The following is a 17,482-nucleotide window of genomic DNA, read 5'->3' as shown; positions in this document are numbered from 1 at the left end:
AGATCATGATACTTTTTGGTGAGGCGCAAGTCTCTAATAAATGACACAAGAGTTGATTTACTACTCAGTCTGAACCTCCTGAGCTAAAATCCCCAAATTTTCAGATCAGTAACAATAGATACAATATTAATACCTTTTGTAGAGGCACCAGTCTTCAAAAAATGGTACATGAGTCAATCCTCTAATTAATTAGAACATTGTTAGCTAGACTCCTGAATCTTAAGGTTAGCAAACAATGTTGATACCCTGGTCAGAGGCACCATACTTAAACATATGGTACGTTAGTTAATGCTCTAATTAATTAGACCCTACTTAGCTACACCAATAAATCTCAAGGTCTTAGAGAGGCAATAGTCTTACAAAAAAAAACCAATCAAGAGTTGCTACTCATATCAGATTTATCCTCCTGAAGTAAGACCTTCAAATCGCAAGGTTAGCAGCAATGGAATCAATCATGACGCCTTTTGTCGCTAATAAACTACATACAAGTTCTAATTTATCAATTAGAACCTAATTTGCTACAGCTATCAAATCTCAATGTTGGAAGCAATGGAATAACTTATGATACCCTTTGTGGAGGCACCAATCTCTGACAAACAGTACAAAAGTTAATGCTCTAATTAATTAGAACCTCCTTAACTAGACCCCCAAACCTCAAGGATAGCAACGATGGAGTATATATTGATACCCTCTGAGAGGCAACCTTCTCCACCAAAAATAGTATGCCAGTTGCTGCTCCTATCAGGTACAATATTCTGAGCTTGGACTCTCAAATCAAAAGGTAAGCATAAATGGAAGGACTCATGTCATGCTCCATAAAATGGTACACAAGTAAGTGTTCTAGTCATTTACCAGCTCTTTAGCTAGAAACACTTAATCTTAACGTCAGCAACAACTAAATCAAACTTGATGCCCTTTGAAAGGCAACAGTATTCTCAAAAATGGTACATTGGTTGCTGCTCCTATGAGACACACATCTTGAGATTGCTTCTTAATGTCAGAAGCAATGGAATGACTCAAGATACCCTTTGTGGAGGCATCAGTCTTTAACCCCTTAACGACAATTGCCGGTCCTGGCACGACACGGAAAAGCATGTGCTTTACGACAATTGACGTGCCAGGACCGGCACGTCTTTAAACGGGTGCAGAAAGCGATCTGTTTTCGCTTTCTGCACCCAAAACACGTTGCTGAATGCCTCGACCTTGAGGCATTCAGCAACGCCGCGATCGGAACGAAAGGGCCATCTCTGGCCCCTCCACGGGGCGTCAACATCCGCCATACTTTGTATGGCGGCGGACACCCGTTTTAAAAGGGTTTAGGAGGCGATCAACGATCGCCTCCTAAACTTAAATGGTGTCGCTGGAATGCCTCGATCAGGAGGCATCCAGCGACACCAAACACTTACCTTTCGATGGGCTGTGACCGCTCCGGAGAGCGGTCACAGCCACAGCTGCCGATGATCTTCGCCATCAAGCAAGATGGCTGCTGCCCTGTAACAGGAACCAACAAATTTTAAAAGTTCGCTAGATGGTCCAGACCATCTAGAGAACTTTGGCTCCACTTGCAGGTTGAATACAGGTACTGCATTCACCATGCAAGTCAATGGAACCCAGCTTTCTAATCACAGTGTGATTAGTAAAAATAAATTAAAAAATAAAATAAAATTAATAGTAATTAGAAAAAAAATAGTAAAAAACTAGTAAAATGTAAAAATCATTTCCCACTGATGTCACTATCAGGGGAACCTCCAAGTTGAAAAAAAATGTTAAATTTTTTTTTTTTAAAAGACAAAAAAAAAAATATATGTATAAAAAATATATTTTTGTGAGCAAGTCCTAAAATTAGCATATTAGCTTAAAACAATTCTCGCATGGAAAGAGTTAAAATACTGGCATATTAAATGCCCGTGGGGTGTCTACTTTTAAAAAAGGTATGATTTGATGGGATAAATTGAATTGGCCGGGTTCAACAACGTCCCAATTAACACCGGGGGAAGGATGGCCACACACCTAATTTCCAATTAGAAAAATGCACACGTACCAAATGTGGCCTTTTAGTTCCCACAAAAATGACACACCCATGCATGTGGGATATCACTGCACTCAGGAGATGTTGCTGAACACATTATGGGGTGTCGTGTGACAGCGGCATATACCAGGAGCTGTAAATTCATACATAAAGTAGGTGTGTGGGGGGAAAATACACACACAAAAATACTACTGCAAACTTTGAAAACATGCTGGTGGTAAAATGTGTGCATGCAAAGAGTTAAAATACCAGCATTTAAAATACCCTGTGGTGTCTAGTTTTCAAAAATATATGGGTTTATTGGGCACACTGAAATGGCCCGACTCAAAGATGTACCAAATAGGGCATAGGCAGTGGATCCCCAAATGCCAAAGTTCAACATTGAAAAATGCGCATGCCCCAAATGTGGCCCTTTTGCCCCCAAACAGCCAGGCAAAATCATTAATGTGAGGTATCGCTGTACTCAGGAGATGTTGCTGAACACATATTGGGGTGTTTTGTGATAGTGACATAAACGAGAACCTTTTAATTCATACCTGAAGTAAAATGTGTGTGACAAAACAAATGCAAACAAATGACTACCACAAAGTTTGACAAAAACTGGTGGTAGATATGGTGCATGGAAATAGTTAAAATACTAGCATTTGGAATACCCTGGGCTGTCTAGTTTTCAAAAATATATGATTTGATGGGGTAAATTGCATTGGCCGGGTTCAAAGATACCCGAAATGGCACATGGGGGGAAGAATTACCAGATTTGGAAAAAATGGCTTTGAAATAGCAAAACGCTACCTGTACTTATTGCCCCATAATGGGTAGAAAAAAGCAAAAAAACATAAAAACATTGGGTATTTCTAAACTCAGGACAAATAGTAGAATCCATTTAGCAGGTTTTTTCATTACCTTTTATAGATGAGTAAAAGATTTTTCAACTAAAAGTTAGAAACAGTCATTTTTTTCTAAATTTTTCACCATATTTTATACTTTTTTTAGTAGTAAATAATATGATACAATCAAAACAACGTCATCTAAAGAAATCCCTTCTTGTCCTGAAAAAAACAATATCTAATGTGTGTGGGTTCAGTAAACGGGAAAGAAGAAAATTACAGCTAAACACAAGCAGCGCAGAAATGTTAAAAAGGCCATTGTCACGAAGGGTACAAAAAGTAAAATCAGCCTTTGTCACGAAGGGGTTAACATAGGGTACACAAGTTAATGCTCTAATTAATTAAAACCCACTAGCTAGTTGTCTAAATCTCAAGGATAGCAACAATGGAGTGGATTTTGATACCCTTTGAGAGGAAAAACTATCCACAAAAGTGTTACAAAGGTTGCTGCTCCTATCAGATACAATGTCCTAAACTAGGACCCTGATATCTAAATGTCAGCAGCAATGGAATGACTGATGATACCCTTCATGGAGGCATCAGTTTCCAAAAACTGGATCAGATGTTGCTGCTATAATCATTCAAAACCTATTAAGCTAGAATGCCTATCTCAAGGCCAGCAGCAATTGAGTTGATCGGGATACCCTTTGCAGAGGCACTCGTCTCTAATAAATGGCACATGATTTGCTGCTTTACTCAGACTAAACCTCCTGAGCTAGAATCCCCACATTTGAAGATCAGTAATAATAGAAACAATGTTGATAAAGACTTTTGCCTCTGCCAAGGTTAACAACTGGTACATGACTTAATGATCTAATCAACTACACCCTCCTTAGCTAGACCCCCAAATCTAAAGGATAGCAACAATGGATTGGATAAAAGGTACCTAATTTGCTGATCTACTCATTTAGAACATATTTAGCTAGACTTCCTATCTCTCAAGGTCAGAAACAATAGAGTAGATCATGATACCTTTTGGTGAGGCACAAGTCTCTAATAAATGACACAAGAGTTGATTTACTACTCAGTCTGAACCTCCTGAGCTAAAATCCCCAAATTTGCAGATCAGTAACGATAGATACAATATTAATACCTTTTGTAGAGGCACCAGTCTTCAAAAAATAGTACATGAGTCAATCCTCTAATTAATTAGAACATTGTTAGCTAGACTCCTGAATCTCAAGGTTAGCAAACAATGCTGATACCCTTGTCAGAGGCACCAGACTTAAACATATGGTACGTTAGTTAATGCTCTAATTAAATAGACCCTACTTAGCTACACCAATAAATCTCAAGGTCTTAGAGAGGCAATAGTCTTACAAAAAATAACAATCAAGAGTTGCTGCTGATATCAGATTTATCCTCCTGAAGTAAGACCTTCAAATCCCAAGGTTGGCAGCAATGGAATCAATCATTACACCTTCTGATGAGGCATTTGTCTCTAATAAACTACATACAAGTTTATCAATTAGAAGTTTATCAATTAGAACCTAATTTGCTACAGCTATCAAATCTCAATGTTGGAAGCAATGGAATAACTTATGATAGCCTTTGTGAAGGCACCAATCTCTAACAAACAGTACACAAGTTAATGCTCTAATTAATTAAAACCACCTTAACTAGACCCCCAAACCTCAAGGATAGCAACGATGGAGTGGATTTTGATCCCCTTTGAGAGGAAAAAGTATCCACAAAAATGTTACAAAGGTTGCTGCTCCTATCAGATACAATGTCCTAAACTAGGACCCTGAAATCTAAATGTCAGCAGCAATGGAACACAAGTTAATGCTCTAATTAATTAAAACCCCCTAGCTAGTTGTCTAAATGAAAAGGATAGCAACGATGGAGTGGATTTTGATACCCTTTGAGAGGAAAAAGTATCCACAAAAGTGTTACAAAGGTTGCTGCTCCTATCAGATACAATGTCCTAAACTAGGATCCTGAAATCTAAATGTCAGCAGCAATGGAATGACTGATGATACCCTTCATGGAGGCATCAGTTTCCAAAAACTGGTTCAGATGTTGCTGCTCTAATCATTCAAAACCTATTTAGCTAGAATGCCTAAATCTCAAGGCCAGCAGCAATTGAGTTGATCGGGATACCCTTAGCAGAGGCACTCGTCTCTAATAAATGGCACACGATTTGCTGCTTTACTCAGACTAAACCTCCTGAGCTAGAATCCCCACATTTGAAGATCAGTAATAATAGAAACAATGTTGATAAAGACTTTTGCCTCTGCCAAGGTTAACAACTGGTACATGACTTAATGATCTAATCAACTACACCCTCCTTAGCTAGACCCCCAAATCTAAAGGATAGCAACAATGGATTGGATAAAGGGTACCTAATTTGCTGATCTACTCATTTAGAACATATTTAGCTAGACTTCCTATCTCTCAAGGTCAGAAACAATAGAGTAGATCATGATACCTTTTGGTGAGGCACAAGTCTCTAATAAATGACACAAGAGTTGATTTACTACTCAGTCTGAACCTCCTGAGCTAAAATCCCCAAATTTGCAGATCAGTAACAATAGATACAATATTAATACCTTTGGCAGAGGCACCAGTCTTCAAAAAATGATACAAATTAATGCTCTAATTAATTAGAACCTCCTTAACTAGACCCCCAATCTTCAAGCATAGCAACAATGGAGTGGAATGTTACATGGTCGCTGGGCTAATCCATCAGAAGCTCTTTAGAAACCCCAAATTATGAAGAACAGAATGGATGTTTATACCCAGCATATGGCACAGGAGTAGTAGTACTATACAACGAAAACCTCTCTAACTACAACCCCCAAATCTAAAAGTCAGATTTTAAGTAGTAAACCTCCAAGCTCTCACCCATATCCAAGGATTTCTGTGCTGTGAAGACGAGGATCAGCTTCAAGGGTGTAGGTGTGAAGATCTGTCAGAGACTGAGATGTCACTAATCACAAAAAGAATGTTGCAGCAGTTACTAGTGGTGACTAGTGTGATATCACAATGTGTCTCTCTATGACATTCCTGTTCCATGCTGGCACCCAAGTCTAGTTATAACCTCCTTAGTTAGAACCACCAAACCTAATGGTTTTTGATCCATTTTGTAGCTGCATTAGTCTCCATGAAATGGTACACTAATTGCTGCTCTAATCAATTAGGACCTCCTTAGCTAGAACACCCAAAGCTCGTGGGCAGCAGAAATGAAAATGATCTTGAAACCCTTTGCAGAGTCACCAGTCTCCAGCAAATAGTACAAGAGATGTGGTTCTAATCATGAGGACCCTCCTTAGCTAGAACCCCCAAATTTCAAGGTCAGCAACAATGGAATAGATACAATTCCCATTCTATAACAAATGTTACACGAGTCGCTTGGCTAATCCATCAAAAGCTTTAGAAGTCCAAAATTATGAAGAACAGAATGGATCTTCATACCCTTTGTTGAGACAGGAGGCTTCAGCAAATGGCATAGGAGTAGTAGTACTATACAACGAAAACCTCTCTAACTACAACCCCCAAATCTAAAAGTCAGATTTTAAGTAGTAAACCTCCAAGCTCTCACCCATATCCAAGGATTTCTGTGCTGTGAAGACGAGGATCAGCTCCAAGGGTGTAGGTGTGAAGATCTGTCAGAGACTCAGATGTGACTGAGCACAAATAGAATGTTGCAGCAGTTACTAGGGGTGACTTCTGTGACATCACAACGTGATCTCCCTTTGACTTTCTTGCTCCAGTCGCAAAGTATAGCATGTTGAACATTTTATTGATCTTATAATTACAAAAACAAACAGTTACTTAGATATTTTTTAACAATCACATTATTTCTATTGTCTGTTAGGGTGCAGTCCCTAAATACTGTATTTTTTCTTTCTAGCTTACATATTTTTGATATCTATCAAACTAAATCCTTTTATACACTCAATAAAAATGTAAATTGTGTGAACTGTATCCACTATTCCCTCTTGTGGATTTAGAGCGCAACAAAATAAAGCTCATCAAAACGTTTTAGAATTTGGTACTGTTCCTTTACCACCCCTACATAAGAGGTGGAGGGCTGTTTGGGGGTCTCTGGTGGTCAAGGATGATCAATCATTCAGGAGGGGTGATAAAAGCTCATGGTTCATCCTAACCCAGGGCAAGCAGACCCAAGTCACATCACGATGTCACTAACGACAAATAACCAACTGTCTGCTTTTTATTTACAGTAAATAAAATAATTGTATATAATGTTTTACTTAAGAGAACTCATAGATGTTTTCCTTCAAGCAGCCAATCAGTTGCTCAAAACAAATCCCATTGAAATCAATAGGAGCTCTTTCTGCGCATGCGCATAGGGGGGGTTTATGAAAGCCACGCCGGTGCTGAAGCTGGATAGGGAGACGCATTTGGCCGAGCACACCTCTTGCACTGAAAATAACTGCTGGGCAGGGAAAGGGCAGATACATATGGGGTGATTCTGCTAATGCATCTAAAAGGGGACACTATGACAAATGAAGTGCACCCTGCAGGTTTCATACACATTAACCCCTTCAATCCCCTATAGACGTACCGGGACGTCCACAAAACGCCTATTAAGAAACCCCTATGGATGTCCCGGTACGTCCAGCCCGTCGTTTGACAGCCTGGACTCCCCACTGACAGCAGAAGCCGGCATTGCCGGCTTTCTGCTGTCCGATCTCCTGTAACAGCTTCCGGCTGCGATCTCTATGCACGTCTGTGAGGACCTGCATAGAGATCACAGTGTGATCAGTGCAGGGGGATCGCGGGGGGGGGAGTGAGAAACCATGTCTCTCACCCCCCCCCCCGTCCTGAAACAGAAAAGCTGAAAAAAAAAAACGTTAATTCATTATTTAAAATAATATAAAAAAATTAAAATAATAATATAAATAATACTTAAAAAAATTATAATGTAGACGTCTAAGCGATTCGTGTAGGCAACTTCCGTTGCAGCCATAAGGAGATGCGGTTAGCAGTGGGGGTTGTATGCGTCTATCGTGCAGACCTTCCCCGACTGTCAGGGAGGAGAGTTCCCCGCACCGCTCTGACAGTCGGAGGGTATATGCGTGATGGACGCAGACAACCCCCACTGCTAACCGGACCTCCTTCTGGCTGCAGCGGAAGTTGCCTACGCGAATCGCGTAGACGTCTACCCGCTGCCTGGACAACACACCGGGGAGTCAGAAGCACCGGTAAGTTTGAGGGGGCATAAGGCATTTCTGTAGGCAGAGTGCTCTATGAAATGCCCCCTTTATGCCACTCTGCCTCCAGATATGCGTTTTAACCCCCTTTATGCAACTCTGCCTTCAGAAATGCCTTTTAACCCTCTATACGTCACTCTGCCTCGTGAAATGCCTTATACCTCCCTATATGCCACTCTGCCCCATAATATGCCTTTTAACCCCTAAATACCAGAGTGGCATATAGGGGTATAAGGAATTTCTGGAGGCAAGGAATTTCTGGAGGCAGGCATATCATGGGGCACAGTGGCATTACGAGGGTTAAAAGGCATATCATGGGGCACAGTGGCTTATAGGGGGTTAAAGGCATTTCTGTGGCAGACTGGCAAGCCTGGGGGCAGATGTGCATAACTGGGGGGCAGGTTGGAAAATAAAAGGAAATATTTTTCTCAATCATAGCTTTTATAAAAAAAAATAAAAAATAGTTTACATGAATTAACATTTACTAGTAAAACTTTTTTCCTATAAGGTTGTCTTATATTCAGGCTTTTTCTTTTTTTCCTAAATTGATATTCATATTTTGGGGGGTCTTCTTATAAGTAGGGTCGTCTTATAATCGAGCAAATATGGTATTTAGGGGGTTTTATCTATATCTTTGTTGCGTAGTTTTTATGTGAATTCCAGTTGATCTATACCTGCAAAGCTGGGTTTTTGTGTTATTATGTTGATCCTATCTGCTATGCTATGTATGGCTTAGTAAATGAAGGGACAAAGGGACTCTGGGGATGATTAAGGTGAAGTATGTATGTATATTATTAAATCTGAAATCAACATGGTTTCCAAGGCTTCCTAATAATTAATATATAATAGTATATGTGAATCAGTGTGTATGTGAGATATATATAAAATGTATTTATGTGTATGTGATGGTGTCTATGTGATTCAGTGTGTATTTATGTGTGTATGTATATGTATATATATATATAATATAAATAACAGATGGAATAAGTATCTTGTGATAATACCTTTTTATTGGACTAACAGAATTTTGGAATGACAAGCTTTCGGGAGCTCTTCTCTCTTTCTCAAGTCTAAGGACACATAGAATTCAATGTTGTGTGGCAGGGGAGGGGGGCTTAATGCCCAGATCTGATAAGGGATGGTGAGATGTTGTAAAAGTATGTGTCCCTCCAGAGGGTCATAAATGTTCTGAGTGGGGGGGTTAGCACTGCTGAAGACAAATTGACACAGAAAGGAAAAAAAATTAGATGCTAGTGCTCACATACAGGGAATAGGAATGCAGTGATGAATATAGTGATGGGAATGTATATGTCTACACATGCTGTCATATATACAGGTAAATATAGATGAACATGGTGCACTTAAAAATACAGTACATATAGCAGGTAGGGGGGGGTTATGTAAAACCTGTGTAGTGGGACAGGAAACCCAAATTGGCATTGAGTCCTCTATTCTTGCTGTTGAATAGTTGAATCGTTCTGACTTCAAAAGTTTGTCTTTCTTTGGTATTACTGAAGTCCCCTTTCAGTACTTTTATTTTTAGGTCCTTGATTGAATGGTCATGTTGGGTGAAATGGTGTCCCACAGGGGTGCAATAGGAATGTTCCTTGTGGTGTTTAATGGAATGTCTGTGCATGTACTTTCTGCCATGTAATTGCTGGCTGGTTTCTCCAATGTAGCATCCTAGGTCACATTTAGTGCATTGTATCATATACACTACATTGCCAGATGTGCAGGTGTATGATCCTTTAATACTGTAGGTCTTGCTGTTGTGGGTGGCTATGTTGTCTGCATATGTGTTGGCACAGTTTGCAGCGGGGCCTTTTGCACGGTGTGGTCCCTTTTTCTTTATTCATTCTGTCAGTGGGTAGTTTCCGGTTAATTAATGTTTGTTGCAAGTTTGGGGGTTGTCTGAAGGCCAAAATGGTTTCAGGGAAGATGTTTTTTCGTATCTCATCTTCTGCTAGCATTGGCTGTAGGTCTTGAATGACTTTCCGGATTTCTTCAAGCGCTGGGTTATAGGTGACTACAAGTGGGACACGTGTAGAGATTCTTTTTTCTCCGTATTGTAGCAGGTGTGTGCGTGGAACTTTGAGAGCAGAGTTGATTTGTTTGTTGATAGTTTTTTATTTGTAGCCTTTCTGTTTCATAGATTTGGAGAGGTCGTTTAGATGCAGGTTGCGGTCGTTGGGGTCAGAGCATATTCGATGGTACCTGGTTGCTTGGCTATAGATGATGCCCCGCTTAGTATGGGAGGGGTGAAAGCTGGATTTGTGGAGATAGCTGCATCTGTTTGTGGGTTTTCTGTAGAGAGAGGTGTGGGTTGTACCATTGGTACATCTTACTGTAGTGTCCAGAAAGTTTACAGATTTTGTGGAGTACTCCATTTTTAGTTTGATTGACGGGTGGAATGAGTTAAAAGAGTCATGGAATTGTTTCAGTTTTTCCTCACTTCTGGTCCAAATGATGAAGATGTCATCGATGTAGCGGTAATATTTGTGTGATTTGGTCTCATGTGTTTGAAGGAATCTCTGTTCTCTGCCATGAAAAGATTGGCATATTGGGGCGCCATCTTGGTCCCCATAGCAGTCCCCATGATTTGTAGGTAGATCTCATTGTTGAAAGTAAAGTAGTTATGTGTGAGGATGAATTTTACCAGTTCTGTGATGATTCGGGGGGTTGTATTTTTGGTTGTCAGTGTCTGAGAGAAAATGTGAACAGGCTTTAATGCCATCTTTATGTGGAATGTTGCTGTAAAGGTATTCCACATCCATGGTTACTAGGATGGTGTTAGCAGGGAGGTTGGTGATTTGGTTAAGTTTGTTGAGAAAGTCAGTGGTGTCTTTTATGAAGCTGTTGGTGTTGATGACAAGAGGTTTTAGGGTGTTTCGCCCAGTCCTGAGATTTGTTTTGTGAGTGTGTCCATACCTGTAATTATAGGTCTGCCTGGATTACCTGCTTTGTGGATTTTGGGAAGCATGTAGAATGTACCCATGTAGGGATTGGTTGGTATAAGTGATTCCAGTTCTGGCTGTAGCCCGTTAGGGAAGGATTTGATGAGCTCCTTGAGTGTGTAATCTCATGCGCTTCATAGTGTGTCCCTGAATGCCAGAAATAAAATGTGGTCACTCTAACCCAAGCACAACACTGTACTATAAATGTGTCCACTGACGTCACCAGGGGGCACCCTGGAGCTGGCCGCGCAAACTCAAAGAGCAGGGTTGCTGATTGCTAAAGTATTGCATAAAAATCACCTGTCCTCTGTAGCATCAGTCACTACAGAGTTCCAAACTGCATCTGCGTCAGCACAAACACTTTGTGTAAGGAACTTTTCCATGGGCGAGCAACTGCATGCAAGCCAAAGATTACTATACGCAGTGCAAAGCGTTCACTGGAGTGATGTAAATCTGCCATTGCTAAAGTAAGCAGATCAGGTAGGAGCTCAGTTGCTGTGGATATATGAAACTCTGTCTGTACCCCGTGATGCATAGTGATGAATAGTGACAGGTATGTACAGACAAGAGACTAAAGTTACCAACAAGGCTGGTTTACAAGAAAAAACTACATTGATGAGTGTGGCTGATCAAGTAATACAAACTGGACAGGTTTGTACAGCAGAACAAGGCACAAACAGGATACTGGTGTTAGGTAACGTGCTATGACTGGGAACAAAAAATAAGTCTTCTGAGGATCGATGTAGCTGGATGGCACCTCAGACTCAGAGTAGGGGGCAGGTACCTTGGACAGGATTCTGCAGTCGAAGTGATGAGGGCCCATTCACCGAAGCCGGACTGGAGACCCTTTCTAAAACAATATGCCATGATCTTCCCCCATAATTTGCATAATTAAAACCACTCCTAGAATTTTAATACTGTCTAACTGACACCACAATCACCATTAGTAACACATTTGTTAAGATTCAGCTTAAAACCAGAAGCACATGTAAAATACTTGTTCTTATAGCTCTTTTCAGGTACTCTTGGGTTGTGCAATTTACACTAATGTCATCCATGTAGCCCAGAGCCTTCACCTGTACCCCTGCCCCCCCCCACCGAGGATGGGGATGCCCCCCATAATTATTCTTTTGCAGAAGGGGTTCAGTGGCACATACAAAAAGAAGGGGCAAAAGCGGACAACCCTGACACACCAAAGATTTAAGAGAAACTTAAATCTTAAAAATTTAAAAAGGCTATTGATTAAAATTTTGCTAAAAGACAAGGGTCCTTTTATGCTTCTGTTCTATTATTTTCTCCCTGTTTCTTTTGCTCTAACTTTTTTCCAACTCAGTTCTGAAATTTTTTCATCACATTTCCCTTTTCTCTTCTATCTTTCCTACACATATATATATATACATACATTTATATCGATGAATAGATAGACAGATGACATACACATTACCTCCATTTCCCTCCTGTATGCTCCTTGTGGTTTGCAGCCCCCTCACTAATTGGCAGTCATCCTCCTTCACTGACATTGCATGTCGAGAAGTTATGTAATCTCAGGACAAGTAGTGTCAGTGAAGGAGGAAGATTGCCACATGATTGGATCACAGGGGACATATGAGAAGTATGGACCAACTGGAACGCCGGGGCCCTGGAGAAATTCATCCTGGCCCCTCAGAATACTGGTACCCTGGCGCAATTGCTCAGTGTGCTACATGGTTAATCTGGATCTGCCTGCATTATACTATTAATACACATTACTTTGGTATAGCCGTGAACTATGAAAAAAGATTGTGTAAAGGATTGATGCTCTCTAAGATCTGGAAGGGTTAGTGTATATACAGAGTTCAAACCGCCTGGAAATTTCTAGTTTTAAGAACTGAATGATTTGATTGGGTAAATCGAATTGGCCAAGTTCAAAGTTGTCTCAAAAATAGGGGTAAATTGAGGTAGCTGGCTTCAAGGATGTCCCAAATAGGACATGTGAGCAGTATGACCATATTTGAAAAATATGGTTTTAAAATAACAATATGCTACTTATACTTATTGCTCTATAACATGCAAAAAAACATAAAAACATTGGGTATTTTCAAACAAGGACAAATAGTAGAATCTAGTTAGCAGGTTTTTCATTAGCCTTTGTAAAGTCTTTTTTCTGAATTTTTCATCATATATTATACTTTTTTATAGTAAATTATATGATCAAAATAACTGGATCTAAAGAAAGCCCTTGTCTTGAAAAAAAATATATATATTTTGAATATATTACTTATGTGGGTACAGTAAATGACAATGACAAAGGGTACAAAAAACTAAATCAGCTATTCCCACGAAGGGATTAAATAAATACTGTGGATAACAGCAAACAGATTATTTTAATTGTGCTTTATATTTATTGTATTATCTACATGATTTTGTAGCCAAAACTACCTATCCATGGCACCTATCACATCCATTGAATAACTCACACTCACTAATCACATTGTCAAAAAGAACTGCTAATGTGAATGATTGTAGTTCAAGATGTAGAAGTGAGAGCCATTTTCTTAGCACAGAGGCACAAGAAAAGTATATATTCAGGATGTTTTACAGAATTAATACTCTGGGCAGACAAACGATTTACGTCACTGATGTCCTACATGCAATGTCATATTTATCTTCGGCACTGCCTTTAGCCAAGCCAGGGTAGCACCACCAGCTGCTCAGTCCATGTCACCATCCAGCTTTTAAATATTTGCAGGTTGGGTGAAAGTAAACAATGGAAGCTGTGTCAACTCTTCACAGTCTTCTGTAGTGACAATGAGCTGTTATAGAGATCACTGATCACCCTTTTAACTGGCTCATTGAGCAGTGGCATTATAGGTAATCTGCTATAGGGCAATTGGCAGTTATGTGTTATGTGGCAAAGAGTTTGCCGATACTCCTAGAGCTGCCATTCTAGGTCTAGGCTTCCTACTGCAGTGCCCCTTAAACAATGGTACCATTGACAAATATCTTGTGTGCCTTATGAGAAATCCAACTCTTTTTCAAATGGCAATTTTTGGTTTTAAAAGCAGTATCTTTTTTACCGCATTTTCTGCTGAGCATAAAATACTCACATTCAAGCCTTTTTTACTAGGCAATGTGTTTATGTTGGTTTACTGTTAAATTATATTTATTGCTTATTTATGACATTTATATATATTGCTTATTTATGACATTTACATAGTTATATAGGCTGAAAAAAGACATGCGTCCATTAAGTTCAGCCTTTAAAATTTGACATTTGTTTAGTAAGTTTCATCAACAAACAATATTGGCGCATTACAAATGTAAATGTCTTAAAGTTAACATGTTTAGATGACTCAAGAAAATTTTTTGTGAATTTTACCAATGAGTATAGTAATTCCCTTGCTTATGCAATCATTTTTGAAGTGGCATAAGAGTGGTCAATTATAATTTAAGGAAAAATAAATTTGCTTTTCTCCCAATGCACAGAGGAGCCACCTGGGGATTAGCCGCATAAAAATTTCCAACATAAATGGTCCATGCACCAACAATCCCTTATTACCATGGTGCATGAGAACATCTTCACCCCAGCTGGGTAAGGATGATTTCTATTCTATTCCCTATGATGCTTAACCAGGACAGGTTGTATGTGAGCGTTATCACACAGCGAAAGTAGATGATTTCATTAAAAAGTGTTTGCATCCCTAAAGTACAAATAGAATGCAAAAATTGGTCTAACATTTGTAGTTTTTAGGACAAGTGTTCCACCTCCAAAGTAATATAGAAAACAGACAGATTAGCACAAGTCACAGTAGTTTAGATCCCGAGTCAGTGTGAGATCAATGGGGGGGGCAAGAGGACAGGTGATGACTGGTTTCACCAATATAAAGTACTGCTTCACACTCCTTTGATATAGTATCATTTTATTGTGCTGACCAGTATTATTCCTGCAAATGTGTTTTACATAGTTTAGAGTGAGGTATGTTTTTGTTCCCGTTGTTCATATTGATCTATTCAGTGAGATAAGATACTTGATTCCTTGATTCCAGAATATGTCCATTAACAAAGGTTTATCTATTAATATAGCTGTCAATTTCTTTATAATTTTGTGGATTCCCTCTTGTGTGGGAATCCACAGATTATGTAGTGTTCTAGAGGAATCTATTAAAGGAACACTCTAGTCCAACTTTTATATAAAATGCATATCGGCGCATTTAGCTAGCAAACACACAAATGGCTGCTGCTCATGCAAGCTGAACTATCATTGATTTCAATGGCAATGCTACAGCTGATGGAGGAAGTTCATTTGAGTACACTTATTTCTTTCAGAGGCAGCAAGGGGGAGAAGGAAAACTACAACAAAAACAATTGTAAAAGTATTTTAAGTTAGAAATCGACACAATCCAATAAAGTTTAACCTTGCTGTTGATCCAGAAGAAGGCAAAAAAAAAATCAGTTTGTCCATGTGTTTGAAATGAACAAAAATATGCTATCCAGGGTTAGTCTAAGCAGTTGTTCCACATACATGTTTATTTTTTTTTAGTAGTTAAAAATGAAGGAGTGAATGCAAACAATATAAGCAGGATTCATAACTCTTCCTCTTCTGCTCAAAATATTTGATTTGGTCTTTATGACTACATAAGAAAAAGTACCATATATGAATAGTGGGAACTGACTAATACCAATTACGGTAACTAAGCTAAGGACATGTTATTTTATAGAAACTTTGTGTCAAAGTCCTTAAATTTATATGATAATGGAATTTGATCACGTGCAAAGACAAAATTATAAAAAAAAAAAATAAGCTAAGCACTTAACATTTGTTTTGACATGTAATACTGCCATGCCTTGCACACTACTACTTATACTAATAGATGTCAGCAGGTATTTACAAGGCAAGTGAGCAGCTGAACCCCTGAAATAAAACAATTTAGTATAGCTGCCCTTTTGAAATATTGTGGTCATCACAGTGTGTTCCTCGTAGGTAGATCGTCTACATTCATGCTTTTATAAGCAGAATGCCATTCATTTTGCATTTTGTTTTTTCAGTAAACATCTTCGTGTCATTTACAAAATGAATAATACACCAACCACACATTTTCTCCTTGTTGGACTCTCTCATTATCCAAAACTCCAGCCAATCTTGTTCGCAATATTCTTACTAATCTACCTTTTGGCATTTGTTGGGAATATCCTGATCACGATCGTCATCAGTTCAGATTCCCGACTCCATACCCCAATGTATTTCTTCCTCATTAACCTTTCCATTTTGGACATTTGTTGTACAACGGCTGCCATTCCTAAAATGCTACAAATCCTTGTTGTAGAGGAGAAGTCCATATCATACTCGGGTTGCATCTTACAATTATACCTCTTTACTGCAGCTTTGAGTACAGAATTGATACTGCTTACAGTGATGGCATATGATCGATATGTAGCAATTTGTTTTCCTTTGCGGTACAATACAATAATGAACAGAACTGCCTGTGCATGTGGAGCTGGAGCAGCATGGATTCTTGGTTCTGTAAATTCAATGACCCACACATGCCTCATCCTTAAATTAACCTTCAAAGAACAAAAAATTATTGACCATTTTTTCTGCGAGATCCCACCAGTGTTAAAATTGGCCAAGTCTAACACTTACGTTAATGATGTTGTCATTGTGGCTTCTGATGTACTGTTGGGGATGATTTGCTTTATTCTGACTGTCATTTCCTATACATACATTATCTCAACTATCATGAAAATACGTTCAGCAGAGAAGAAAAAGAAGGCATTCTCCACCTGTGCCTCACACCTTACTGTGGTAACTCTGTTCTACGGTGGTGTTATCTACACCTATGTTCGTCCAGCCTTCAGCAACCACTTAGAAGCAGATAAGGTGGTCTCTGCTCTATATGCAATTGCATCTCCAGTATTGAATCCTATAATTTATAGCTTAAGGAACAAAGAGGTAATTAATGCCATTAAAAAGACAGTTGCAAAAAATACAAGTGCTCAAAGAGTGTAGTCACCTCACCAAATAAACACTGATGACTAAAGTAACCAGTATATCATGTCTTTTTACATACACATATTTTTACACCTTCCTGTGTCTGTTAAGCTGGCAGAATGCATTAGCATTAAAATATCAGCTATATGTGTATGCAAATACAAAAGTATACATCTTTATGAACAGCTGGGTCCTATTGTTCCTTCAGAACAATATAGTATTGTTCACAATTGAAAAGGAAAAATGTAATTTATTTTTAAGAATTTATATAAAAAATAGTGCACACAGAAGTAACAGTAATAAGCATCGTAACCAGGATTTTGGATTTCAAGAATAACTCAATAATTAAAATGGTGTAAAAACTTATCTCAAAGAAAGTACATGTCACAGGTTGCTAGATTGCTAGACTACTGAAACTGATTAATAACTGACAAGCTACTAACCCCTTAAGGACTGGGCTGTTT

The 17,482-nt window shown here is 38.9% G+C and overlaps 1 protein-coding gene across 1 annotated transcript; it reads left to right on the top strand.

Annotated features, from left to right (window-relative positions):
• The first annotated feature begins 16,100 nt into the window (after window positions 1–16,100).
• LOC149289404 (olfactory receptor 13G1-like) lies at window positions 16,101–17,036 on the top strand. The gene has a single exon (XM_089490499.1). It carries the CDS (start codon window positions 16,101–16,103, stop codon window positions 17,034–17,036), a length of 936 nt encoding a protein of 311 aa, XP_089346625.1.
• The last annotated feature ends 446 nt before the right edge of the window (window positions 17,037–17,482 follow it).

This window comes from Sceloporus occidentalis, unplaced genomic scaffold (assembly GCF_023333645.1).
Source record: "Sceloporus occidentalis isolate IW3139 unplaced genomic scaffold, rSceOcc1.0.p SCAF_45, whole genome shotgun sequence".
Classification (NCBI taxonomy): Eukaryota; Metazoa; Chordata; class Lepidosauria; order Squamata; family Phrynosomatidae; genus Sceloporus; species Sceloporus occidentalis.
This window is presented reverse-complemented; position numbering and strand designations above follow the sequence as displayed.

Bases quoted from the DNA above. Each gene is read 5' to 3' on its own strand.
- LOC149289404 (XM_089490499.1), top strand. From the start codon at position 16,101: ATGAATAATACACCAACCACACATTTTCTCCTTGTTGGACTCTCTCAT.